This window comes from Mesoplodon densirostris, chromosome 3 (assembly GCF_025265405.1).
Source record: "Mesoplodon densirostris isolate mMesDen1 chromosome 3, mMesDen1 primary haplotype, whole genome shotgun sequence".
In the NCBI taxonomy this organism is placed as follows: domain Eukaryota; kingdom Metazoa; phylum Chordata; class Mammalia; order Artiodactyla; family Ziphiidae; genus Mesoplodon; species Mesoplodon densirostris.
In genome coordinates, this window is record NC_082663.1 from 145,348,089 (window position 1) to 145,375,924 (window position 27,836).

General features: G+C 54.0%; 2 protein-coding genes across 20 annotated transcripts in view; both read left to right on the plus strand.

The window, feature by feature from the left end:
* The window catches only part of DOCK6 (dedicator of cytokinesis 6), a 42,273-nt gene extending 39,895 nt beyond the window's left edge, over positions 1–2,378 (plus strand). For 13 of the 14 annotated variants that reach the window (XM_060094086.1, XM_060094088.1, XM_060094093.1 and 10 more), the window contains 5 exons: positions 325–561; positions 928–1,071; positions 1,153–1,259; positions 1,530–1,691; positions 2,137–2,378. In XM_060094086.1, the coding sequence (XP_059950069.1) occupies positions 325–561; positions 928–1,071; positions 1,153–1,259; positions 1,530–1,691; positions 2,137–2,179 (693 nt within the window). In that variant the 3' untranslated portion in view covers positions 2,180–2,378. The remainder of the gene's footprint in view (positions 1–324; positions 562–927; positions 1,072–1,152; positions 1,260–1,529; positions 1,692–2,136) is intronic. The other variant, XM_060094090.1, reaches the window with a different exon arrangement.
* Positions 2,379–3,052: 674 nt separating this feature from the next.
* KANK2 (KN motif and ankyrin repeat domains 2) lies at positions 3,053–27,835 on the plus strand. 6 transcript variants are annotated; one of them, XM_060094104.1, is made up of 13 exons: positions 3,053–3,150; positions 4,805–5,027; positions 5,993–6,154; positions 6,572–7,783; positions 16,946–17,119; positions 17,215–17,317; positions 18,345–18,584; positions 19,205–19,292; positions 19,823–20,042; positions 21,085–21,227; positions 23,853–24,053; positions 24,133–24,222; positions 25,660–27,835. In XM_060094104.1, the coding sequence occupies exons 3-13, from the start codon at positions 6,118–6,120 to the stop codon at positions 25,711–25,713; spliced, it is 2,562 nt and encodes an 853-aa protein (XP_059950087.1). In that variant the 5' UTR covers positions 3,053–3,150; positions 4,805–5,027; positions 5,993–6,117; the 3' UTR covers positions 25,714–27,835. The 6 variants fall into 6 exon arrangements, with proteins under 6 accessions (XP_059950087.1, XP_059950086.1, XP_059950084.1 ...); XM_060094103.1 differs by having other exon boundaries at positions 6,039–6,154; XM_060094101.1 differs by having other exon boundaries at positions 6,062–6,154.
* Position 27,836: the final 1 nt, after the last annotated feature.

Sequence of the window (27,836 nt, forward strand, 5' to 3'; positions counted from 1 at the left end):
AGGGCTCCTTACTATCCCGCCAGGGATCCCAAAATCCTATATTCAGGGAAACTCCAAGTACTATAATCCTGCGGCCCCTCAAATCCTATACCTCTGGGAAACTCCAAAGCTTATCTCCCTCGGGGACCCCACATCCTATTCCTCAGGGGATTCCCAAACATCCAAAGGAGACACACGGAGACCTGGGAACCCCAGATCCGAGGCCCCCAGACCCAAGGAGGCCCAAATCCCCTTTCTCCAGGGATGGGGCCCTTGCGGGAGGCCAGCAAGCCCCAGGTGTGTGTATTGGGGCTGAGAGCCTCACCCCTGAGCCCCGTGCCCCAGGCCTACATCCAGATCACATACGTGGAGCCGCACTTCGACACCTATGAGCTCAAGGACCGGGTGACCTACTTCGACCGCAACTACGGGCTGCGAACCTTCCTGTTCTGCACGCCCTTCACGCCGGACGGGCGCGCACACGGAGAACTGCCCGAGCAGCACAAGCGCAAGACGCTGCTCAGCACAGACCACGCCTTCCCCTACATCAAGACACGAATCCGCGTGTGCCACCGGGAGGAGGTGGGCGGGGCCCAGGCCTGGGGGAGGCCCAGGGAGGGGAGGTACAGAGACCCCAAAGCCAAGGGAGGCCAGGGACCCCCAAACTCCAACCTCCAGACCCCAATCTGCAGACTCAAACCCCTACTTCCAGACCTTGCTGACCCAAGGCTGGACTAGAACCAGACCAAAGTTATCAGAACCAGACAAAGGCAGCTGAACCTTGACCCCCAACCCTGCCAGACCCAAGGAGGCAGGAGCCCCAGACCTGGTTCCTTACAGTCTCTTGTACCCCTGTCCACCCCCAGCTGGGGTCCAAGCTGCCGTGGGCTGGGTTGGGTCAGCACATCCTCAGGTCCCGACGTGTGCCTGCTCATCTCCACCCCGCAGACAGTGCTGACGCCAGTAGAGGTGGCCATTGAGGACATGCAGAAGAAGACTCGGGAACTGGCCTTCGCCACCGAGCAGGACCCGCCTGATGCCAAAATGCTGCAGATGGTGCTGCAGGGCTCCGTGGGGCCCACTGTAAACCAGGCACGGTCGGTGGGGTATGCAGGCTGCCTGAGGCCCCCGGGGGCCATGCAGACATCGTCACAAGCCCCTATCACCCCACAGGGTCCACTGGAGGTGGCCCAGGTGTTTTTGGCCGAGATCCCGCAAGACCCTAAGCTCTTCAGGCATCACAACAAGCTGCGGCTCTGTTTCAAGGACTTCTGCAAGAAGTAGGCCTGACCACCCTCCCAATCAGAGTCCCTCTAACCCCCGCATTATGGCTCTCTGCCTATCTGACTCCCCAGTACAGCCTGTCTATCAACCTGAGCCCCCATTGTAGCCTCTCTGATTTCCACTAAGTCATATCCACCTGCCAGACCCCCATTATAGGCTCCTCCTCTGCATGCCTGACCCCAGCTCGCGAACTCCCCACCTCTGGTCTTGCTTTGTCTTCTGAGTGTCAGCCCCTGAGCATCTCCTGCCATCTGGTCCTCCCTCAGGTGTGAGGATGCGCTGCGGAAGAACAAAGCCCTGATTGGGCCGGACCAGAAGGAGTACCACCGTGAGCTGGAGCGCAACTACTCCCGCCTGCGGGAAGCTCTGCAGCCTCTGCTCACCCAGCGCCTGCCTCAGCTGCTGGCGCCAAACACAGCCAGCCTCAGGTGCCTGACCCAGGCCTCCCACCCTAGAGAGGGAGAGAGGGGGCAGGCAAAGCCAGGCAGAGTGTGGGGGCCGTCATACATGTGCACATCAACACGGGTACTCAGGGCTTTGCACAGTCATGTGAATACTCAGACACGTACACATATTCAAGCTCAGGGCAACCATTTCTGATCATTTCCCAGGTGTGTGACTTCATTTTTCTGCGCCTCAGTTTCCACATCTGTAAAATGGGCGTGATTCATATCTCCAGTGGTGGATTCTAAGAGAGAATTTCTGATTCCATGGCCAGATCAGAACCAATGTAAAGGGAGCCAGGAAGACCATAGAAGACCTCCTTGGAGGAGGAGGGTGGAGGAAAAGGAGGGGGGGCGGAGGAGGAGGCTGGGGAGCATTATGGAGTTGGGGGCCCTGTGGCCATGTTGAGCCACTTCATTCCTCCCCCAGGAACTCCTTGAACAGAGCAAGTTTCCGGAAGGCTGACCTCTGAGCCTGCAGGGCCTGAAGCCACACCCAGAGGAACCAGCACCCTGGACTCAGCTGTCTGTGCCTTCCTGACAGTCGCCCCCACTGCCCACTCAGCCATGGGGTGACCACATCGCACATGGGTCTGGGCCCTCTGTCCCTCTGTTCTTGTCTGTGTGCACTGATGCTTCTTACCTTTTCTAATTTAAAATGGTTTTTATAAACAGCCTGTGTGGTGTGGTCCCTGGGAGCTGGGTCCCATGTGCACCCTCTACCTGCACACCCTGATTGTTGATGCACAGACACTGAGAACTAGTTGGGTGCCAGGAACACAGCAGTGACAGTGGATGCAAATTTCTGCCCTTGCAGAGCTGACATTCTAGTGGGGAAGGCAACACACAAATGACAATGTCACATGTGTGCAGGGGGAATAATAGTAACATTTATTAAACTCTCGTTAAGTGCCCAGCCCTGTATAATTGGCTTCCGCAAAGACACTGCCCCGTTTATGGGCCTTTCTGCCTGAGGGACCTCTATTAGGCCCCTGCCTCATGGTTATAAAATCATCTTAACACCACTATCAGGCAGGCAGCATTCTTAGCCCCATTTTACAGATGGGGAAACTGAGGCAGCAAGTAAAGTCTTGGTGGAGTTAGGATTGGAGCCCAGGCCTTAGCTACGGTCTGTGCAGCCTCGCGCTGACCCAGCCCTCCCTTCCCGCCCCGCGGTGGTCACGCCACCGTGTACCAGGCCTGTGCTGGGCGGCTTCCAGCCCTGAGCCGGCGGGGGGAGGGGTGACCTCCCGCAGCCGCCGCCACCACCACCTCCCTCCCTCCAGGAGTTGGACCCCGGCCAGCCCCGCCCTCTCCCGCCCCCCGCAGCGGCCCAGCGGCAGCTGTCGGAGGGGAGGATAGCGGTGGTGGGACCTTGCCCAGAGGACGGGAAGAGAGGGCGAGGCCGGATACCCCACGCGCGCACACACACCTGCCCGTCCAGGTGCGATCTTGTCCCCCCCCCATCCCCCTCCACAGTGGCCGGGCCGCTGGCGACTAGAGGGGCGGGGCCAGCCCTGGGGGCGGGGCGGGGCGGAGCTACCGCCGAGGGCCGGGCGCTCGGGCGGCGGCGCGCTGAGGACGCACGGGCGGCGGGACGCTGGGACAGCGGCGGCCGGAGCGCGCGAGGCGAGTAGGACCCGGGCTGGGTCAGGGTTCGAGTCCGGTTCGGGGTTCGAGCGTGGTCCCCACCCCACCCACCCCACCCCTAACCCCGGGGCGCGATCTCGCCGGTCTCTACCAGCTGCTGCCTCCAACTCCATCATCTATGCCCAAACTTTCCGGACTTTGAGTGTCTTGGTCCCGCGCCTCTGCCCCGTCCTCATCTTTGACCCTGTCTGTCCCTGCGTGTCTCCCCCAACCCCATCCTCCATCCGTACCTCCCTGCCCCTTTGCCCCATCACTGCCTCCCCTCTGCCCCTCTCCCCTGTCTCCATCCTCCTTTCTACCTCTGTCCCGCCTCCCCAACCCCCCCACCCGGTCCTCCCTCGCCCTCCTCCGCGGCCGGGCCGGAGCCAGGCCCAAGCGGCGGGAAGGCGTCCGGGCGTCCGGCCGGGCTGGGCCTCGGCCTGGCGGCTGGGCCGGCGTGGGGAGCAGCAGCTGTTTGCCATTAGCTGGGGACCCCGCAGGCCCCGCCCCTACCCTGTACGGGGCGGGGTCCTCCTCGCCCCCGTCTTTGAGGCGGGGAGAGGAGCGGGAAGACCCCAGAGACGTCCAGGCTGGTCTGGGAGGGGGGCTTTAGGGAGACCCCGCCGGACATCCAGGCCTGCCCGGGACCCCCCGCCCCTTCCCTGAGCCTCCCACCTGTCCCCTCTTAGAGTGTCCTGTCCCTTTCTCTCCATGTGTCTCTGTCCTATCCCGTGTCCTCCCTTTTCTCCAGGGGTCCTATAGAGGGAGAGGAGTCTCAGCCACAGACACCCACCACCATTACACTTTCCCCCACAATCTGCTTTCTCCACCTTGAGTCAGTCACCGGCCCACGTGGAAGACGGTCAGATGGCTGGAGACTCTCAGACCTCAGTCTCTCTGCCTGGGAAATGGGCAGAGGAATGTGGCAAGGGGGTTAAGGGTGGCTTGGCTGGCAGTGGGGGAATCTACCAGGCTTAGGATTCAAATCCAGACCCAGCTAATTCCCCCTTCAGTGACCCTGGGCAAGTCACTGTGTATTTCTGTGTCCCCAAACACCGCATCTGTAAAACAGGTTGATAACTACCCACCTGGTAGGGTTGTCATGATGATCAAATGAGTTGCCGGGATGATGATTATAGTTATTACTGTTATTCGCCTCACACCCTCCACCTCCAGGGTTCCACACCGGGGACCGTTCCTGGTCCCTGCCTCCAGTCTATCTCAGGTCCCCAGAAACTTTTTTTAAATTAACTTTTATTTTATCAGCCGCGCCACGCATCATGCGGGATCTTAGTTCCCCAGAGATTGAACCTGCGCCCCCTGCATTGGAAGTGCAGAGTCCTAGCCACTGGACCGCCAGGGAAGTCCCTGCAGAAAATATTTTTGATCACCTCCCTGTTGTGCATGGGATGGCCCTCCAGGCAGCTGGGAAACCAAATTTCCTGCAATTGGGTGACTGTGTGTTCCAGGCATTGAAAGACAGAGAAGTGAGGACAGAGACGTGGAGAGACAGGGAGAGAAAAGTGAAGAGAGACACAGAGAGACAGAGACGTGGAGAGACACAGAGAGACGTGGAGAGACGAAGCAAGACGCTAAGCAAGGAGGGTGTGAGACAGGAGAAGCTTGGCTGCCCCTGGAGCCCCGGCCCCGCCTTCATGCCCAGCAGGTGCCCCACCTGGCCCATCCTCCCAGGTACCCACTGCCCCAGCACCTGCAGCTTGCAAAGGGTCCTCTCTGGTGGTGGGATGGGCCGGGACCTCTGCAGCAGGGTGGCTAGGGGTCAGACAGCAGAAAGAACTGGCCAAACTCAGGTGGAGTGTTGGGGACAAAAGTGCCCTGGCCGGCCTCCAGGGCTGGGGGGAGTAGGTTAGTGAGAGGCCCTGCTTGTCCCTCCCCTTTGAAGCCTCCAGGCACCCCCTCTTACTTCCTCTCCCCACCCCCATGACTTCTTGGGCCTCCACCCGGCCTTCTATCCCCGCCGCGCCCCCCCCTCGCGCCCCCCCCAGCCCTGAGCCGGACGCGTCCTTGGTCGGGGGTGGGGGCGGTGGGGGGGGCAGGAAGTTCTCGTGTAGCCCGGCAGCGAAACTGTTTATTTTTAGAGAAAATTGTTTCCATAAAGGGAAAAGGCTTTGCTCCTCGCTGCCTCCCCCCAACTTTCCCTACCGCCCCCCACCCGCACCGCCTGGCCTGACCCAGCTCTGTTTTGGGGTCCCTTACCCTGATCTCTATTTCTCTTTGTGCCCCTGTGTCTCTGTCTCCTCCGATCCTAGCAGGAAGGCTGTCTCCCCACGAGTGCCCCAGCCCTCGGTCCACCTAAGCCCCCATCTGTCCCAGCAGCCAGCTCTTGCCTGGGCTAAGGGGAGGGGGCTCAGGAAAGGTGGGGCCTGTCAGGCTTAGGCTCCTCCTCGGCCCGGGAGCCTTGTGGAGGCGGGGCTGTGGGAACAGCTGGAGCCTGTCCAGGGGCCGGACAGATGTGCGGGCAGACTGTGAGTTTTGGTTTCTTTGTTCCAGGCTCTGGGGGCACCCCACCCCTTTCCACAGCCAGGCTGGGTGTGCACCTATGAGAGGGTCCCACGCCCAGGGGAAGGGGAAACTTGGAGGGGGGGTGGAGGGGGCAGAGGGGAGAGGTGGCCACATCTCCTCCCCTCCCCCTGCAGATTCCCAACTCGGGGGGGGGGGGGCTTCGTCACACCCTCTCCCCAGGTAAGCCTCAGCCCGTGCTGCAGGTGGTCTGACTCACAGTCCCCCAAGTGACCCTTGAGGAGCGTCTGCAGGCAGGAGGATGGCCCAAGTCCTGCACGTGCCAGCCCCCTTCCCAGGTCAGGAGTCTCACGGGGAAGAGGGCCCTGCCCTGGGGTTGGAGGTGGGGGAGGGGAGACACGGCCTGGGGGAGGGGAGAGGGCCCTACTGAGGAGGCTGAGGGTAGGACGAAGCCCTGCCCTGAGGGCCTGAAGAGGGACAACTTGGTTCTCCTCTGGAGAGTCTGAGTGGGGAGACAGGGTCCTGTCTTGGTTGGGAGGTTGGAGGCACAGCCCTTCCCTGAGAGGGTCTGAGGGGGTGACAGGGCCTTGCCCTGGCCGGGGGAGGCTCGGAGACCGCAGACACAGCTGAGCAGTTGAGCACCCGGTGGGCTCCCATCCTTTGGGCAGATAAGCCTTGACCCCCCCAGGGGCATCAATTTGCCCCGAGGAGGGGACCGCAGTGTTCAGAGGCGCTGGCCTTTCCTCCCACCCCAGGGACCCCCGGCCCAGCCTCCCCGCCCACCTTCCCCTCCAAGGAGCCCGACCTGCCCTACTCCGTGGAGACGCCCTACGGCTACCGCCTGGACCTGGACTTTCTCAAGTACGTGGACGACATCGAGAAGGGCCACACGCTGCGGCGGGTGGCGGTGCAGCGCCGGCCCCGCCTCGGCTCCCTGCCCCGCGGCCCTAGCTCCTGGTGGACGTCCACCGAGTCCCTGTGCTCCAATGCCAGCGGGGACAGCCGCCACTCGGCCTACTCCTACTGCGGCCGAGGCTTCTACCCGCAGTATGGCGCCCTGGAGACCCGCGCCGGCTTCAACCCGCGCGTGGAGCGCACGCTGCTGGACGCCCGTCGCCGCCTCGAGGACCAGGCGGCCGCCCCCACCGGCCTGGGCTCCCTGACCCCCAGCGTGGCTGGCTCGACAAGCTCACTGGTGGGCGTGGGGCTGCCACCCCCGACGCCGCGGGGATCGGGACTGTCCACGCCGGTGCCGCCCAGTGCTGGGCACCTGGCCCACGTGCGCGAGCAGATGGCGGGGGCCCTGCGGAAGCTGCGGCAGCTGGAGGAGCAGGTGAAACTGATTCCCGTGCTCCAGGTGAAGCTGTCGGTGCTGCAGGAGGAGAAGCGGCAGCTCACGGTACAGCTCAAAAGCCAGAAATTCCTAGGCCACCCGGTGGGAGCCCGGGGGCGCAGCGAGCTCTGCCTAGACCTCCCCGAGCCCCATGAGGACCCGGTGGTGCTCGAGACCCGGAGCGTGGGCACCTGGGTCCGAGAGCGGGACTTGGGCATGCCCGACGGGGAGGCAGCCCTTGCTGCGAAGGTCGCCGTGCTGGAGACCCAGCTCAAGAAGGCGCTCCAGGAGCTGCAGGCAGCTCAGGCCCGGCAGGCCGACCTCCAGCCCCAGGCCTGGCCACCACCAGACAGCCCAGTCCGTGTGGACACTGTCCGGGTGGTGGAGGGGCCAAGGGAGGTAGAGGTGGCGGCCAGCACAGCTGCAGGGGCCCCTGCACAGCGGGCCCAGAGTCTGGAGCCCTACGGGGCAGGGCTGCGGGCCCTGGCGACAACCGGCGGGGCCGAGAGCCCTCCTGTGTTCCGCAGCCACGAGGTGGTAGAGACAGTGTTCCCAACACCCCCTGCATCCACCAGCAACGTCCACCTGGTAAAGAAGATCAGCATCACAGAGCGCAGCTGCGATGGGGCAGCAGGTGAGCCTTAGTGGGCTGGGGCAGGTGGTGGAGGGTCCCTCCTTCTTCCCCTGAATGCCGGGGTCCAGCCCCAGCCCTGTCCTTCTGCCAGCTCTCAGAGCCTCGGTCTCTTCGTCTGTGAAAAGGGGACACTTATGCTGCTGACTCAGTACCTCTAGGGACCATGAGAAGAAATTGGGTGTCTGTTAAGCGTGTGTGCTCATGTCTAGCGCATTGTAAATGTCTGGAAAACAGGAGGTATATGGGGGAGGGTCCTCAAGGCTGTTGGCTGCTGGGCAAAAAATCATCCCTGATTGGCAGAAACCAATCTCAGACTATGAAAAGGAAATGTGTTGTTCATGTAACTTAGGGACGGCTTCAGGCATAGCTGGATCCAGGTACTCAAATATCCTCAGGAATCTCTAACTCCCTCCTTCTCTTCCTCTGTGCACCCTGGAGCCTTCTCTCTCAGGCAGACAAAGGTAGCCCCACCACTCTGGGCATCTGTCCTTGCAGCTCAGTGGAAAGGGAGCCCCTCAATCCAGATAGCACCAAGAAAAATCCCAGGGGTGGCCCTCCTTGGCTGGCTTGGGTCATATGCCCATCACTGAGCTAATCACTGTGTATCTCACTGCCCAGGCCCAGATCCTGGGGGTAGAGGAGCCCCACCCAAGTCCTGAGGGAGGAAGGGGCTGCTCCCTGGAGGAACTGCTGAGTCCTCATTCCAGGAAAGGGGATGTGGGATGTGCAGAATGGCAGCTGTCCCACCACCGCCGTCCTGAGGCCCCTGGGAGGAGCTGCCAGAATGATTCATCATAATAACAGCTGTTCTTTATCGAATACCAGTCTGGTGCTGAGGGCTCTGATAAGTGTTTCACCTACAGAGGAGGTTAAGACAGTGGGCTGTGCAGCCAGGCAACCTGGGTTCAAATTTCACTTCTTACTGTGTGACCCTGAATGAGAAGCTTCACCTCCCTGGGCCTCAGCTTCCTTATCTGTGAAGTGGCATAATAATGACCCCCACCTCTAAGACTCTTGTGAATTAGTGCATATAGTAAGTGCTTAGCCAGTGCTTGTTGCTCCATCTACTAATGATTTTCAGGTCAATTCTTATTATAGCTGGGGAAACTGAGGCCTGGGGAGAAGCTTCACTTGCCCCGTGTCACACAGCCAGGATCTAAGCCCAGGCCATTCTGAACCTACAGCAGTGGGGCCCATATTCCCATCCCAGCCTTGAATGTCAGGTGGCCAGAGCCCATGGAGGGACCAGAGGACACAAGCTGGGGGGCAGGGACCCAGCTGTGTTTTCTTGCGTCCCCATGTTGTTCCTGGACAGCTCTGGACTCCACCCTTCTGTTCTGTGTCTATCCCAAACACCCAGCCCTGCGACCCTGGCCCCCAGCCAGAGGCCCCGCCCTGCCCAGCCTCAGGATCTCTTGAGAGGCAACCTCCATTCCAGACATGCCTTTCAGGGCAGCCATGGGGCCTTCTGCCTGCAGAACACACAGACCTAGCAATGTCCCCACCCTGTGCAATCTGCCACCCCTGAGAAAGTTCTACTTTGTGTCTCACTTAACTCCTTCTTGCTGTAATCAGCCCTAATCTCTGCCTTGCTTGGGTGGAACTGGTGTGTGCTAATTCATTTTGATACCTTCTCATCCGGCAGACATTTATTGAGTGCCTGCTATGAGCCAGACTCTTCCAGGCACGGGGGACACAGCAGTGAACAAGACAGACAAAAGCCCCTGCAATAAACAAATAAGAGACCACCAAAAACATGTGAAGAAAAATAATTTCAGAGAACACGTTTGGAGTAAATAAAATGGGCATGGGGTGGGTGGTGGTTGGATGGGGTGGCGGCCTGTGTTCAAATTCTGGTTTCCCTGCTCCTTAGCTTTGTGCCCTTGAGCAAGCTGTTTAACCTCTCTGTGCCACATTTGCAAATTGGGGGTCCTGACAACCTGATGTCACCAGATCAGTGTGATCTTAAATGCATCAGTTGGTGTGAGTGTTCAGTATGGTACCAGGCGCTGGTAGGTTGCTCTTTGAACCAAGATGTGAAAGGAAAGAAGCAGCCGGGTGGCTGCTTGACAAGTGGTTTCTGTTTGTGTATTTGTTTTTCTATTTTTTGGCCACACCACAAGGCATGCGGGGATCTTAGTTCCCCAACCAGGTATCAAACTCACGCCCCCTGCAGTGGAAGCATGGCGTCTTAACCACTGGACCGCCAGGGAAGTCCTTGATGAGTGTTTGGACCATGTGTTCTTTTAGGTCGGTCAGCTCAATGGGTAGGCCAGGGAGGACTCCCTGGAGGAGGAGGCAGGAGGGAGCCCAGCCTCTCTGACATCTAGAATTTGCTTGCTGCAGCCAAGGGCAGGGAAGGTGAGAGGCGGCCTTCCCCTCAGGCTGGCAAAGGTGGGTGGGGCAGGCAGAGGCCTGGAGACCCCATAAAGTCTCATTCACCCCTCACCTTTCAAAGGCACCACAGAGAGATTAGTGGGAGAAGGGGTAGCCAGGCACGTGCATCCGTGAGATCTCTCCAGGGCTTTGAAATTTCCTGTGCTCTTGTTTGAAACACAGTCCTATGAAAGCAATTCATATTGTTTGTGGAAGGTTTGGAAAGTACAGACGAATCTAGAACACAAAATATAAGCCCCATAAACCCACCACCACCCAGACACAGCTTCTGTCAACACTTCTGCTTTCCTTCTGATTTTTTTTTTTTAATTTTTATTTATTTATTTATTTATTTATTTTTGGCTGTGTTGGGTCTTCGTTTCTGTGCGAGGGCTTTCTCTAGTTGCGGCGAGCGGGGGCCACTCTTCATCATGGCGCGCGGGCCTCTCACTGTCGCGGCCTCTCTTGTGGAGCAGAAGCTCCAGACGCGCAGGCTCAGTAGTTGTGGCTCACGGGCCTAGTTGCTCCGCAGCATGTGGGATCTTCCCAGACCAGGGCTCGAACCCGTGTCCCCTGCATTGGCAGGCAGATTCTCAACCACTGAGCCACCAGGGAAGCCCCCTTCTGATTTTTTTTAATGCAGAAAATAATATGTATTTTTCAAGTCTGGCAACATATAGCTGATGGAATTTGTTGTGTTGCTTTATTTTATATTTAAAAGCATTTAGGCAGCCCTTACAATGGGCCAGGGCATCATTTGATGCCCTTTTTGTATTTTAATTCATTTACACCCCCTGCACCGCTATGAGGTGGGTAGTGTTTTATCTCCATTTTACAGATGAGGAAACTGAGGCACTGGGAGGTAAAGGAATTTGCCCACAGTTTTCAAAGCCAGGATTTAAACTCTCTGATTTCTTTAATTTAACGTTATCCCAGGGCCATTTCATCACATTGTTAAAAATTCTTGGGGGAATTCCCTGGCTGTCCAGTGGTTGGGACTCTATGTTTTCACTGCCAAGGGTGTGGGTTCAATCCCTGATCAGGGAACTAAGATCCCGAAAGCTGCAAGGCGCGGCTAAAAAAAATTCTTGGGACATGCTACTTATTTTTTAACAGCCGGTGACTCTTTACTGTCAAAGATGCTATGCAAATGTCCTTCTATGGGAACCCTTCACACCACCCCCTTTTTTTTTTTGGAAGCCACTCGCCAAGTGGCTTCCAGGAGTTCCTGGAACAGGGATCGAACTTGGGCCCTCTGGACTGCGGAAGTCCCTGGAAGAGCATTTTTAAAGGACCATGATGTCTGTTACCAAATTGCTTTTTACACACACACACACACACACACACACACACACACACACACCCTCCGTGTACAGGTTGGCCAAGTGATTTAAATTTTTTTTTTTTTTTTTTTTTGCGGTACGCGGCCCTCTCACTGTTGTGGCCTCTCCCGTTGCAGAGCACAGGCTCTGGACACACAGGCTCAGCGGCCATGGCTCACGGGCCCAGCCACTCCACGGCATGTGGGATCTTCCCAGACCGGGGCACAAACCCGTGTCCCCTGCATTGGCAGGCAGACTCTCAACCACTGCGCCACCAGGGAAGCCCCACATTTTTAATGTATACATTTTGATGAGTTTGGCTTCTCAGTTCTGCCTTTGTAGCACTTAAGCAGGTTTAGCCAATGCATAAATGAAAGAGCATGGCTGTGTACCAATAAAACTTACTGTGGGGACACTGAAATTTCAATTTCCTATCATTTTCATGTGTCCCAAAGAGAATCCTTCTTTTGATTTTTTCCCAAACATTTAAAAATGTAAAAACTGTGTCCATGGGCCGTGATTCAGCAACCGCTCCTCAGTCATACACCTCCACCCCACTGTGATATCTTTCCTTGCAACCCATCTTCCAGAAGCTTAGATATTTGAGTGTTCTTGAAAAATATGGCCTATGCTTGTTTAATTTCCTAAAATGGTATTGTGCTTTAGGGAAAAAAAAATCTCATTCTGTTTCTTATTTTTTCCTCTCTACACACTATTTTGGAACTCTCCACCCTGATGTTTATAAATCTGGTTTGTCACTTTTAATGACTGCGTAGATTTCTGCCCTAGGTATGTGCTACACTTTCTTATCTGATCCGCCCCTTGGTGGGCCCCCGGGTTACTTCCAGCTCCTGGCTGCTTTGAACAGTATGGCGCCATCCTCACATGTCCCCCTCTGGTGGGCTTGCTGGGTCACAGGGAATGTACAACTTCACTCCAGATTTTGTCTTATCCTCTTCGGAAAAGGTCTCCCTGTCCACGTTCCCACCAGCCATGCTTGGGCCTGAAGTGCCCACTTCCCTACATCTGCACTAACATGCAGTTTTACCTATCTTTCTAATTTTTTGCCCATTTGACACTGGTGCAAGGTGGTATCTGCTTGGGGTTTTTTCGTTTTTGTATTTTTTTTTTAATTGGGATATAGTTGTTTTACAATGTTGTGTTTGTTTCATATCTCGTTTTAATTTGCATTCCTTTGATTTCTGGTGAGGTTGAACATCACCATATAAGTTTAACAAGAATCCTTGGTGAGTTGCTTAGTTTTAGCCTTTGTCCATTTTTCTTTGGGCAAGTTTGAGATGTTCGTGGCATATTTCAGAATAGAGGTTGGCAAACTACAGCCTGCAGGGCCAAATCCAGCCCACTGCCTGTTTTTATATAGCCCATGAGCTAAGAATGGTTTTTATGTTTTTAAATGGTTGAACAATGTGAAAAGAATAACATTGTGTGATATGAGCAAAATTATATGAAATTCTAATTTATTAGAACACAGCCACGCCCATTCATTTATGTACTGTTTAGGGCTGCTTTTGTACTATTTGCAGCAGACCTTATGGCCCGCATAGCCAAAAATATTTACTATCTGGCCCTTTACAGAAAAATTTTGTTGACTCCTATTCTAGAAAGTAATTCCTTGCCTGTTTTTGGCATTATGACTATCTTCCCACAGCCTGTATTCTTCTGTAGATTAACTTTGTCTAAGAGTTTTTTTTTTTAAACCAAATAGAAATCTTCATGTTGATGTAGTTAAACCCATCGTATTTTTCTTTTTTAATTTTTGATATTTTCTGCTTTACTGAGATATAATTGACATATAACATTATATCAGTTTAATGATTGGATATATGTATATACTGCAAAATGATTACCACAACAGGTTTAATTAACATGCATCACCTCACAGAGTTACAGGGTTCTTTTCTTGTGATGAGAACTTTTAAGATCTCTCTTAGCAACTTTCAAATACACATCAGAGAGATTGCGGGTTCGGTTCTAGACCCCCTGCAGTAAAGCGAGTCACACAATTTTTTGGTTTCCGAGTGCATATGAAAGTTATGTTTACACTGTAGTGTAGTCTATTAAGTGTGCCATAGAATTAGGTCTAAAAAAATAATGTACATACCTTAATTAAAAAATACTTTATTGCTAAAAAACGCTAACCATCATCTGAGCCTTCAGCGAGTCATAACATTTTTGCAATAGTCACATCATAGATCACTGACCACAGGTCACCATAACAAATATAATAATGATGAAAAAGCTTGAAATATTGTGAGAATTAACAAAATGTGACACAAAGATACAAAGGGAGCAAATGCTGTTGGAAAAATTGTGCCAATAGGCTTGCTTGATGCAGGGTTGCCACAAACCTTCAATTTGTAAAAAAAAGTGCAGTATCTTCGAAGCACAATAAAGTGAAGCTCACTAAAAGAAGGTATGCCTGTATCTTATACCTGGAGGTTTGTACCTCTGGACCACCTTTACCCATCCCACCCATCCCCTGCTTCTGGCAACCATCAATCTGTTCTCTGTATCTATGAGTTTTTTTTGTTGTTTTTGTTTTTTTTATTCCACATTTAAGTAAGATCACCTCATACTTTTCATATATGATCAGTGCTCAGAGGGCTTTTTAAAGGGATCTTTCCCCTTCTTGAGGCCACTGATATTCTGCCACATTTTCTTCCTGTAGCTTTGTCATTGTGCCTTCATATTAGTCCTTCGGAGTTTATTTTTTGCATAAGGTGTGAGGTAGGGATCCAGCCTGATTTTTCTTGGGCAGAGTAAGCTGCTTTCCCTACACCACCCCACAGAGCTCACCCTTGACCACTGATTTGCGGAAAGCCCTCTGCTTTACCCCAAGTTCTTTCAGAGAGGGTCTGTGCTGGAACTCCTTTCCTTTGGCCCATTTCTTCTTGCAACCATGCCCTGCTGATTTGATTATTGTGACTTTGGGAATATGTGGTACTCTCTCCTAAGCCAGCTTCCCCATCCCCGCCCATTTTTGTAAAATTAGCTGGCCATGGACTTTTGTTCTTCCTTATAAATTTTGGTAACAGTTTGCTCCATCTCCCAGTAGAATAACAATAATAACTTTTATCAGTTTTGTTATTGTTATTTTAGTGTTGCAGTGTCTGACCTTGAACTTCTCAACCTGGAAGGAGCCATGCTTTTCCCTCTGGGCAGAACGGGCCATACAGCTGCACCACTTCACTTTTTTTTTTTTTTTCACATTTAAAAAAATTGCGGTAAAATACGTGTAACATAAAACTTACTCTCTTAACCATTTTTAAGTGTCCAGTTCAGTGGCAATAAGCACATTCACACTGCTGTCCAACCATCCCCACCATCTGTGTCCAGAACTTTTCCATCTTCCCAAATTGAATCTCTGCCCCATTACACACTCACTCCCCAGCCCCTGGCACCCACCATCCTATTTTCTGTCTCTATGGATTTAACTCCTCTAGGAACCTCATATAAGTGGAATCATGCAGTATTTGTCCTTCTGTGACTGGCTTCTTTCACTGAGCATAGTCTGATTTGCTGAGTAACAAACCTCCCAGGTGTTTACATCAGGAGGCCTCAGTTCGGGCAACAGTGAGACTGTGAGGTGGCCCATCTGCCTTCTGATACGTTCCACGCACATAGTACTTTTGTTTGTTTGTTTGATGTGAATTTATTGACAAGGTTTAAAAAAAAATCTGGAGATTCATGTAAAAACCCGGTGTTTGCTCTTGGTTCCCCATGGGAGTTGGAGCTCCCTGCTCAGGAATCCGCCTGGCCCGACTGGGCTGGGGCGCTGTCGGAAGCATTTATGGCCAATGTCTTATCCGTTCTGTGTGCCTTACTTCTGCTGAGTGTTTACTCCCCGTTCTCAGCTCAAGTTGAGTGTCGCCCATGGACTTGAGGAAGTAGTTACTGTGGATGTCAAAAAAAGTTAACCGTTAAAGGGAATTAAAATGAATTGGTCTGCAGAGCCCCTGGCCAGTTGGCAGGAAGGGGACATCCTAGGGAAGTGGTGACACAGAAGCCACACGTGGCCTGGCCAGGCCGGGGGTTGGTGGGGGAACCTGAGTGGGTTCCGAGACCCGGGCAGCCACTCCAAGTGGCAACTGGACTTTTGTTTCTAGCTCCAGGCTGGTGATCCGGGGCTGGAGCTGTCTGCCGAGGCCACTCCCGTTTGTGCAGTGGGCACCCTCGGGGCCCAGGTCCTATAATGTCACCTTTGTTCTCAGACCAAACTGGGCGGGTTTTTTTCTAATGATGATAAAATACACGTAACATAAAAGGTATCATTTTTGCCATGTTTGAGTGTCCAGCTCAGTGGCATTAAGCACATTCACATTGTTGTGCAACTGTCCCCACCCTCCATTCCCAGAACTTTTTCATTGGCCCAAACTGAAACTCCACCTGGGTGGGGTTTTAGTTTTCATTTTCTAATAGCCCTTATTGTTTCTTTTTCGTGATTATTAAAAGGAACACCTGCTTAATTTCTTGTTTTTAATTTATTTACTTATTTATTTTTTGGTTACGTTGGGTCTTCGTTGAATTGCGCTGGCTTCTCATTGCAGTGGCTTCTCTTGTTGTGGAGCATGGGCTCTAGGCGCGTGGGCTCAGTAGTTGTGGCTCACGGGCTCTAGAGCGCAGGCTCAGTAGTTGTGGCGCATGGGCTTAGTTGCTCCGTGGCATGTGGGATCTTCCCGGACCAGGGCTCGAACCCGTGTCCCCTGCACTGGCAGGTGGATTCTTAACCACTGCGCCACCAGGGAATTCCCCTGCTTTATGTTAAGTAAAGAGAAGGAAGTGAAAAACAAAATGTTATCTACAGCACAACCCTACTTCTGTTAAAAAAAAAAAGTATAATGTTAAATCTGATCAAAATATAGTTTACAATTCTCTTGAATTAACAAACGCTCTTCAAGTGCTCTTGATGGGCAGGTGTTGTTCTAAGCTGTCTCCCTCACATTACTGTCTTTAGTCTGCACAATGCCATGATGTAGGAAATGGTGTTTGTCCTAGGCACAGAGAGGTTATGTGACTTGCCTGAGGTCACACAGCTCTTTTGTGGGAGATATGAGTTCCGACCATGACCACTATGCTTGGCTATAGTTTCCAGACAATATTCAGTATGAAGTCAGAGGGGGTCACAAGCCAGGATTATGGGGTCTCGTAGTCTTCCCTGATCCTGACCAGCTGCGAGGCAGGCAACAAACCAGGGTTGGAATAGATTCTGCCACTTGTTTGCTGGGTGACCTCAGGCAATCTGTACGCCTCAATTTCCTCATTGGTAAATAATCCAACTTCTGCATGGGCTGGGAAGATTTGATGAAATAATTCAAGAATTAGCCCTTGGAGCACCTGGCCTGGGGTATGTGACCCCCCCACCCCCGCCAGGAGGTAGCTATTGTTACTGTTCTTGTTTTGCTATTGTTATCCACAGTAAGCGCCTCTTTTCCTGCCCCTTCAGGTCTCCCACAGGCTCCTGCAGAGTCATCCTTGTCACCCCCGGAGTCTGAGGGGGACTCCCTCACGCAGCCAGAGAAGAACACAGGCCTGGTGCCTGCCCACGACGCCACCAACAGGGAGCCTACCAGGCAAGCAGCCCCACAGGAGTCGGAGTCAGAGGAGGCCGGGGGTGCAGGTAAATGGGGGTGGCCACCGAGAGGGTCAGGTGCCAGAGGCCCGGCATGGGGTCTGGCTTTGGGAGACCCTCACGACACCACGCTCCCCCACCAGGAGGGCCCCAGGCAGGTGTGCCATCCATCATGAAGTGGAAAGAGGAGCCCGCAGACCCCGAGACCCACCGGGGGAGCCTCCAGTTCGTGGGGGTCAATGGCAGGTGAGAGAACCTGGTCTGAGCCCCTCACTTTATGGTTCATTCATTTAACCAAAGTACAGTAGACAGACGAGGAAACAGAGGCACAACAAGGCCCCGTGGGCTGGCTCCAGAGCCTGTGCTGCAACCACTGCACCACACTACCCCTCGGGAGGTGCCGGACTCGGCTCCCTGCCCTGATGGAGCTCCTGGTCCACTGCAATCTTGGGCCCTAATAGGCGATCCCAACACGATTGGAGCAATGATGGGGGATGCTCAGGCAGTGGGGGGCCCAGGGAAATAACTGACGGAGGGGAGCACATATGCTGCAGGACAGGCAGAAGCTTGCGATGTGCAGAGTGGGAGGGGTGGGGGTCTCCTGATGGAGGGCAGAGCCTGGATAAAGACTCAGGGGTGGGAGGAAGCAGTGATGTGAAAAATGGGAGACCTGGGGCTTCCCTGGTGGCGCAGTGGTTGAGAGTCCGCCTGCCAATGCAGGGGACACAGGTTCGTGCCCCGGTCCGGGAGGATCCCACATGCCGTGGAGCGGCTGGGCCCGTGAGCAATGGCTGCTGAGCCTGCGCGGCTGGAGCCTGTGCTCCGCAACGGGAGAGGCCACAACAGTGAGAGGCCCGCGTATCGCAAAAAAAAAAAAAAAAAAAAAAAAAAAAGGGAGGCCTGGGGAACCGGGCCAGTTGGGGGCCTTGAATGCCAGGCCCAGAAGTTTAGATGTGTTTGGGGGTAGCAAGAAGCATGAGGGTCCTATTTGCAGTGGGGCAAGGGTCTGAATCAGTATAACACCTGTGTAAGGAACAAAGTGTAAGAAGTACCAAAGGGTGGAAGGGAAAAGCAATGTCTCTCCCTGGCCCCCCCAAGCATGATCACAATCACGGCCAGTGTTTGTTGATCACTTACTGTGTGCCAGGTGCCATAGATGCATCCCTGGAGCCCTGTGAGCTAGATACTGCCATTACCCCCCATTTAACAGATGGGGAAACTGAGGCCCAGAGAGGTCAAGTGCCCCTCCCCACAACCTGCAGTGTCTCCCCAGGTATGAGTCCTCATCCGAGGATTCCAGCACAGCAGAGAACTTCTCGGACAATGAGAGTACAGAGAACGAGGCCCCAGAGCCGGAGGAGAGGGTTCCGAGTGTGGTTGAAGCCCCCCAGCTCAGGCCCAAGGAGACGGCAAAGGCCAAGATCAGCCGGGAGGAGTGCCAGCTGTCCCAGGAGTCTCAGCAGGCGCCCACAGCTGAGGGGGCATCGGGATCAAGTGCAGAAGAGGAGATCCGGTCAGTTTTCTGTGTGGGAGGGATTTAGGCAGGGCCTGGGGTGACCTCTGCCTCAGATCCCCCCATTCAAACCCTCTGAGGGAACCTCCCATCAGTCATGCCCACCTTAGTCTGAATTAGTGAACAAGCACTTTCTCCTTCTGGGCATCTGAAGGTCCGGAGGCTTTGATGGGGGCAATTTAGGGTGTTCAGGTTTGGGTTTAAAGGGCAGACCAAGTTTGTCCTTAAGCCACCCACCTTCTTTGGGACATTTGCCACACCTGTCCATCCTGTGTATGTCTCTTTTTTTTCCCTGATAAAAAAAAATCTGTCCTCAGAGAAAGATTTTCCATCTGCCACTGGCCACTTGGAATAAATTTTGGCCCACGTGTCCACTTTCTCCTGGGGTCTGTGTGCTCCCCATGTCTGCCCCTTGGGGTGCTGTGTAAAATTATGTCCCCAGGGAAGGGGGTCTGAGATTCTAACACTCAGGTGAGCCCTGGCAGGACTGGGTGAGTGCCTTGGTGGAGAGTGTTGAGGGCCTATCTGAGCACCCCAGCTGGATGTGGGGAGTAGGGGGCACCCAGGAGGCTGAGGTGGGTGCTCTCAAGATCAACTCCCCGTTTGTCTGCCCCCGGCAGGATGGAGCTCAGCCCCGACCTCATCTCAGCCTGCCTGGCCCTGGAGAAGTACCTGGAGAACCCCAATGCCCTCACCGAGCGGGAGCTGGTACAGTGGGGCCCTGGGCCTGAAAGCGGGGGGGGGGGGGGCTTTGTCCCTTCCACCCTCACCCTGGCTTCTCCTTGTACTTTGGATCATGGGGACCCCAGGATCCTAGCTGGGAGCTTGTGGGGGGCTCCGAGGATTGAGTCTTGGTCTTTGGAGAGGCTCCAGGGAAGCAGGGAGGGGCCGAGGATGATTGCCCGCTGGCAAACCCAGCCTTGGTTCCTGTTCCTTCGGGGGCTTGAGGGAAGGGGCTGCCATATTTCCCTTGATGGGTGTCTACACTTGCCTTTGAAGGTCACATCCAGGGTGGAGATGCTCACATCTTCTTCTGGGGGCGTACCTGGTACTGCAGTGTCTACACTTCCCTTAAGGGTTCTTGTCCAGGGCAGGGGACACTACATTTTCCTCCAGGGGGGCTCACTGGGGTGGGGCACCCATGCTTCCCCTCAAGGCTCGGGTTCTGGGGGGCTTCGTCTGGGATGGGGTGGGCTTCCGTGGCCCTCACACCCCTTTCCTTCCCGATCTGCATCCAGAAAGTGGCCTACACCACGGTGCTGCAGGAGTGGCTGCGCCTGGCCTGCCGCAGCGACGCCCACCCAGAGCTTGTGCGGCGCCACCTGGTCACCTTCCGGGCCATGTCGGCACGGCTGCTGGACTACGTGGTCAACATCGCCGACAGCAACGGCAACACCGCGCTGCACTACTCCGTGTCCCACGCCAACTTCCCCGTGGTGCGGCAGCTGCTCGACAGCGGTGAGCCCAGCGGGGTGGGGCCGGTGGAGACACTGCCCTCCTGGTCTGTGGGGGAGGCCACCCTCATAGTCTGATGGAGGAGATGCTGCCCTCCCCGTCTGATGGGGGAGACGCCGCCCTCCCAGTCTGAGGTGAGGGGGATACAGGCCCCACCTGTGGCCCCGGTGTACTGGAAAAGGCAGACATGGTCTTATGGAAAATATGTGGCCCGTCCCTCCCCACCCCAACCAATGACCCCTGTATAATGAAGGTGATACCTCTGGAACCCTAGTCTGAGGGAAGGACATGGATGTGGCCTCTAGCCTGGGGCTTGGAGAGCAGATGTGGTCCTCAATTCGACATGAAGAAATTTGCTTTCAGGTTTCCCTGGTGGCCCAGTGGTTGAGAGTCCGCCTGCTGATGCAGGGGACATGGGTTCGTGCCCCGGTCCGGGAAGATCCCACATGCCGCGCAGCGGCTGGGCCTGTGAGCCATGGCCGCTGAGCCTGCACGTCCGGAGCCTGTGCTCCGCAACGGGAGAGGCCGCAACAGTGAGAGGCCCCCATATCGAAAAAAAAAAAAAAAGAAAAGAAAGAAATTTGCTTTCCCCTAGTGTAATGGGGAAGACATAGCCCCCTAGTCACTCTGATGCAGGAGGCAGAGCCCACAGTCTCATGGAGGCGACTGACTAGGGACTCTTCCAGATCAATGGGGGAGGCACAGCTTCTCCCTTCAGCCCTAAATGTGGGTGCCAGTATCCAGGGGGCCCCAGTCTGATGGAGGAGGCACAGTCTACACCTTTAGGAGCCCCTCCCATAATAGAGATGGAGACCCTAGGCCAGAATGGGGTTCTCAGTCCAAGAAAAAGGAGTAATTAGGCCAGGCCTAGACTGCTGGAGGAGGCATGATACCCAGTACTCATTATGGTCGTGAACAAGGCTTCCAGTCTGATGGCAGAGACATGGCCTGGTCCTCGGGGACTGCCCCCCCCCCAGCCTTAAGGCAGACCTGGCCAGCATCAGGGGTGTCTGAGGCCTGTTGTCCTTCTGGTCCCCTCCCTCAGGTGTCTGCCAGGTGGACAAGCAGAACCGTGCCGGCTACAGCCCCATCATGCTCACCGCCCTGGCCACCCTGAAGACCCAGCATGACATCGAGACTGTCTTGCAGCTCTTCCGGCTCGGAGATGTCAATGCCAAAGCCAGCCAGGTACGGGCCCTCGGCGCTGCAGACCGGGATAACTCTTCCCATTTATTAAGTCCTGGCCATACCCAAGCCCAAGGGGAGAATCCCCACTCCACAGGCAAAAGAACCAAGGCTCAGAGATGTATTCATTTCCTCAAGGTCAAACTAGAGGAGGGGGGACTTGAACCTGGGGGTCTAGCTCCCCATTCTTTTTTTTTTGGCTGTGTCACATGGCATGTGGGATCTTAGTTCCCCAACCAGGGATCTAACCTGCGCCCCCTGCAGTGGAAGCACGGAGTCTTAACCACTGGACGTCCAGGGAAGTCCCAAGAGCCCCATTCTTTTTTTTTTTTTAATTAATTAATTTTATTTATTTATTTTTGGCTGCATTGGGTCTTCGTTGCGGTGAGTGGGCTTCTCATTGTGGTGGCTTCTCTTGTTGCAGAGCACGGGCTCTAGGCATGTGGGCTTCAGTAGTTGTGTCATGCGGGCTCAGTAGTTGTGGCTCACTGGCTCAGTAGTTGTGGCTTGCTGGCTCCAGAGCACAGGCTCAGTAATTGTGGCACACGGGCTTAGTTGCTCCGCGGCATGCGGGTCCTCCCGGACCAGGGATTGAACCCGTGTCTCCTGCATTGGCAGGAGGATTCTCAACTGCTGCGCCACCAGGGAAGCCCCCGAGAGTCCCATTCTTAATGACCTGCCTGCCAGGGTGCCTCTGATACAGGACCTCATGGTGGAAATGGGGGTGTGGCAAGACATGGGGGTCCTCAGCTTTTCTTAAGCCGACGCCATCCCACATCCTCCTTGGTAATTCATTGACCAGCAACCGGACGCTGGGGACTTAAATGTTTGACAAGCAGGCACAGTTCCCACCCTCCCAAAGCTCACTAGCCAGCCAGGAGCTCCAGGAGCCTGAGCATTGGAGGCTTAGCGGGGGTTTGGACTCAGGGCTGTGGGAAGCCACCAGGGCAGGGGCGAGGGCTGCTTTCTGGTTTGGAATCTCCCTTCGGCTGTATGTTGGGGAGCAGAAGCTGGGGACTGTGGAGGTGACTGGGGCATGGATGGGTGTCTGGGCAGAAGAGCAGGGCAGCCAGGACCCCATGGGGACAGCAAGGAGGGGAGAGACTAGCAGCAGCCTTACCGCAGTGAAGGAAAAGGGGGAGGTGCTGCCATGGTGCATAACAGGCAGACCCTCCTTGCTTTTTTACTGATTTTTTTTTAATTAAAATTTTTTTCTTGGTGGTTTACTTTTTTTTTTAATTGAAGTATAGTTGATTTACAGCATTGTGTTAGTTTCTGGTGTACAGCAAAGTGATTCAGTTTTACATATATGTTCTTTTTCAGATTCTTTTCCATTATAGGTTATTGCCAGCTATTGAATATAGTTCCCTGTGCCATACAGTAGGACCTTGTTGTTTATCCGTTTTACATATAGTAGTTTGTATCTGTTAATCCCAAGCTCCTAATTTATCCCTCCCCCCACCTTTCCCCTTTGGTAACCATAAATTTGTTTTCTATGTCTGTGAGTCTGTTTCTGTTTTGTAAATAAGTTCATTTGTATCATTTTTTTAGATTCCACATATAAGTGGTATCATATGATAATATTTGTCTTTCTCTGACTTACTTCGCTTAGTATGGTAATCTCTAGGTCCATCCATGTTACTGCAAATGGCATTACTTCATTCTTCTTTATGGCTGAGTAATACTCCATTGTGTGTATATGTACCACATCTTTATCCATTCATCTGTCGATGGACACTTAGGTTGCTTCCAAGTCTTGCCTATTGTAAAATTGCTGCTATGAGCATTGGGGTGCATGTATCTTTTTGAATTCGAGTTTTCATCCTTCCAGATGTATGCCCAGGTGGTTTACTTTTTAAAAGTTGAGGTGACGTGCACATAAGATTAGCCCTTTTAAAGTGAACAAATCGATCCATACTGCTGTGCAACCCCCATCTCTGTCTACCTCCAGAACATCTTTACACCCTGATAGGAGACCCGGCACCCACAGCTGTCACTCCCATCCTCACTTCCCCAGCCCCTGGCCCCCTCCAGTCTGCTCTCTGTCTCTATGGATTTGCCTGTTCTGGATATTTTATATAAATGGAATCATGTAGTATTGTGTCCTTTGGTGTCTGGCTCCTATCATGGAGCATATTTTCAAGGTTCATCCAAGTTGCAGTATGCCTCAGGGCTTCATTTCTTTTTAAGGATGAATAATGTTCTGAAGTATGGATATATAAATTTCTTTATCCATTCATCCACTGATGGATGTTGATTTTTTTTTTTACAGTGAAGTTTAACTGGCAGACAGAAAAGTGTACAACTCTCAGCTCAACACATTTTACTTATGTTTGCACCTGTGAGTTAGGAATCTGACTTAAGTGGGCATAGCGATGGGGAGGCACAGAGCATCTCCCCGAGGAGGAGACATTTAAGCTGAGACCTGAGGGAGGAGCCAGCAGGAGGAAGACGGATCAGCAAGTGCAAAGGCCCAGTGGTAGGAAGGATTATTTGAGATACAGAAGGAGGCCCGTGAGTGGAGGTGCGGTTAGTGTCAGAGTACTCAGGAACCATGGATGGTTCCGGAGCAGGGGTGTCACGCTCTGGAGCCTGCATGATCCATAAGCTGTTCCTTGCCCTACCCAGGCGGGGCAGACAGCCCTGATGCTGGCGGTCAGCCACGGGCGGGTGGACGTGGTCAAAGCCCTGCTTGCCTGCGAGGCGGACATCAACGTCCAAGATGATGACGGCTCCACAGCCCTCATGTGTGCCTGCGAGCACGGCCACAAGGAGATCACGGCGCTGCTGCTGGCTGTGCCCAGCTGCGACATCTCTATCACCGACCGCGTGAGTCCCCACCCAGGCGCGCTCCGGGGAGGGCGGGAACATGGTGCAGGGTGTCAGCATAGCAACTGATGCTTTGCAGGACGGGAGCACGGCTTTGATGGTGGCCTTGGATGCAGGACACAGTGAAATTGCATCCATGCTGTACTCTCGCATGAACATCAAGTGCTCGGTGAGTCTCGGCCTGGGCAGGGCAGGGGGTGCGGGGCTCTGGGAAGGGCTGGTGTATGGGGACCATCCCAAGGGCTGCATGGTCAGCTGCTTGTTGAACCTTCACGGTGCCCCCGTGAGGAAATAAGGCACGAGAGCTGAGACTGCATGGTTATGGTTGGCATCACGGTACTCGAACCCGGATCTGTCTAGTTCCAAATCATGCTCTTAATTACCACACAGAGGACTTTGGCGTGCCTCCCAAGCATGATTTCTGGAACCTTCCACAATAACCCAATTCAGTTGCATAAAGTACTGTTACTATTACCATTTTTCAGGTGGGGAGGCTGACGCTTTGAACGGTTACATTCCTGGCCCAAAGTCTCACAGACAGGAAGGGGCGGAGAGACCTTGGGGTCTGAATCCAGACCACGGGCAGGAGCCTCTCTGCCCTCTCCTCTTCACCCCTACCTTGTACCTGCCCTGGCCTCCCCAGGCACATCTGGGGCCAGGTTCAAGGGTGGCGTGGTGGGCGTCAACCACAGCAATTCCCCAAATGGTCTAGGAGAGAAAAGGTTGCTGAGACCTAAGCCATTTAGCTCCTGACTGGTTTCCAGCTTCTTCCTGAGGCTCCGAGTCTTTCCGTCTTCACTCCGTAGGGTGTTAGGACACCTGAGCCTCAGTTGTGGTGCTTAGGGGATCCCCTTGGGATCAGCTGTGGGCCTCCATGTCCTCAGCTGGAAAATGGGGGGTGATGGGGCTGGGTGCTGTCCTGCTGTCTGATATGTGGTCCTGCTTCCCAGGGCTCCTGAGGGATGAATCCCACTCCTCCATCATTGTCCCCCTGGACCATTGCCGCTGCCTCCGCTCTGCTTCCCTGGCTCCCACCCTCACTGTCCCCTCCACTCTGTTCTCCCCACAGCGGCCAAACGCTACTGTGAGCACCTGAGTCGGGCTACATCCCTCCTCTGTTCACAGCCCTCTGTGGCTCCCACCCCACTTAGAGAAAAAAACAAAAGTCATCTCCAGAGCCCACCAAGCCCTGCTCAACACCCCTCACCTCCCCCCACTCTCTTTCCTCTCCCCCTCGCTCACTCTGATCCAGCCACACTGGCCTGATCGCTGCTCCTGCCTCAGGGCTTTTGCACTTGCTGTTTCCTCTGCCTGGAACGCCCTGCCCCTTGGCTGGACCCCTAACATCCTTCAGCTCAGACGTCACCCTCCCCAACCGCCCACTCTCCACTGTCATTGCCTTCCACCCTTTATCCCTCAGGAAAAACCCTCCACTGCATTCATCTGTGTGCTGCTCTGAAGCATCTCCCCAGCGTCACCTCCTTGAGGCCAAGAAACCAAGGCCTCTTGTGTTCACTCACTGCAGGCACGGGGCCAGCCAACAAAGTCGGCGCCTCATAGCACAGGAAAGGATGCCAAACTAAAGGAATTCTGCCTCTCGTTTCAGTTTGCCCCGATGTCGGATGAGGAGAGTCCTGCGTCATCCTCCGCAGAAGAGTAGCCGTGAGAGGGGCCCGAGGCGCCTCTCCCGGGGGCCAGGCAGCCCCAGAGCGAACCATCCCTGGTCCCTCATCCCCTCCCTGGCCGGCCCCCACTCTACCCACCAAGGCCCAAGTCTCAAATGCAAGTGGGGTTTTCTTCTGCTTCCCCAGGGAGCCCCCAACAGCTCTGAGACTTCAGCCGAAAGCAGGTTTTTCCCAGTACCCCGGTTCAAAGCAGCCGCAGCGCAGACCGAAGCTAAATTCTTATATAAATTGGCGCCAGTGGCTGATGCTGGGGCGTGGGTTTGCGAAGAACGCTGAGAACAATCAACTGGCAATTAAGGATGGAGGAGGGTGAGAGGGAGAAATATTGTATTTCTGAATCATGTTCGGGGAAGGGGGGAAAATTTGAAAGTCACTGGAATCGCGTATTTTCATTTTAATCCTCAATGTGATTACGCACGGATCACGTCTGGAGTGGCCTAATGCGCCCCCTCCCCCGCTCGCTCCCCTACATTTAATTGTTTGGTATATAATAGCATTTTGTCCACTTCGCCCTCCCCAGACGGCTTTCTTGGTGGAATTTTCTTCTGGTTTCTTCACAAAGCAGACCCTGTCTTTGTCACCCGGGGCAGGAAGTTTAGTCGTTTCTTCTGCCTTCATGTTGCCGCTGCCAGCGTCTCCCACGCCCTCATTCAGGTGGGGGACTCAGGACCCAGCAGCCAAGGTGTGCAAGTAGTTCATATCGAGAGATTACCCAGAAATCCGTCCCCTCCCCACATGGGGGCCCTGGCAAATACTCATTTTCCTAGAAAATCCTTTAGATGTGGAGACGCAGGAAATGAATCCAGTCCCCAGAGTGGTCCCTGCATCCCTAGGCTTAGAACGCCAGTAGCAGGGCCATCCTTTTTCTCCCCAGACTCCAGAATTTCTCTCCTCAAAGGAAAAAAAACAGGGCATGAGACTGTTGGCAAAGCATAGGACCAGTTCCAAAAACTCCATGTGTGCTCGATTAAAAGTTGGCTGCCCCCAAGGGCTCCCAGTGCAAACTTAAAGAGACAGGGCTTTGCCGAAAACCAAACAAGGGCCAGCTGGGTTTTTTTTTTTTTTTTAAACAACATACAGGCTTTCCAGAGCTGCCTGGAACGGAGCCTGCTGGAAACGGGGCTCTCCCAACACACGTAGTTTCCTGCATGGCCTATTTTGTCCCCAGAATCTCAACAAAGTTTTCTTTCCTGTTCCTTCCTTTTGTGACCAAAAAAAAAGAAAAAAAAAGGGAGGGGGGAAGGGGGACAGGTTCCGAGCGTCGAAAAGTGCCTTGTGACCAGGGAGTAAGATCCCTAGTTCTTAGGTGTCCTGCCCTCTCTTGTCCAGTTCTCAGCTTAGCTGCTGGAGTGGAAGCCAAAACCCCAGCAGGACAGAGCAAGCCCTCGGCACTTACACGTTCATTCAATAAAGCCAAGTGCTGGCTTCTCTCCTAGAAAAGTAGGTTTCCTGGCTTGATGGAGTCTGGCTTGCTTTGGTTTTGATGGAAGGGATGGTACCTAAGACAAGAGAGCTTAAATGGTCAAAGGAGAGAGACGTGTGTGTGTGTGTGTGTGTGTGTGTGTGTGTGTGTGTGTGTGTGTGTGTGTGTGTGTGTGTGTGTGTGTGTGTGTGTGTGTGTGTGTGTGTGTGTGTGTGTGTGTGTGTGTGTGTGTGTGTGTGTGTGTGTGTGTGTGTAAATGGCGAGGAAACGAAAGAAACCCAAGCTGACTGGGGATGACCACTGACGAAGGCCACAGCTTTGGGCAGCTTTGAGAAGCGGTACAAGACTTGTGTGCCTGTGTGTCTGGCCCTGGAGCCGGTGGGTGTGTTTATTTTAAGCTTTTAGAAGCAGTTCATTGACACCCCCTATAAGTCCATAGTTATCCCTGTGTTTCCTTCTCCCCAGCTTACCCACTGGACTTGGCATGGTAGGCTACAGGGGGTCCTGCCTCTGATCCCACTCTCTTCTCACATGTATTCATGACCTTTAACTTCACTTTCCAACCACGGTACGTCCATAAAGACAGTATTACACTTAAATGAAGTATTCTTTTTTGTAATCGTTTTTTTAGAAAGTAAAGGAATTTAATAAAGCTACCTTATGATTATGCCAAAG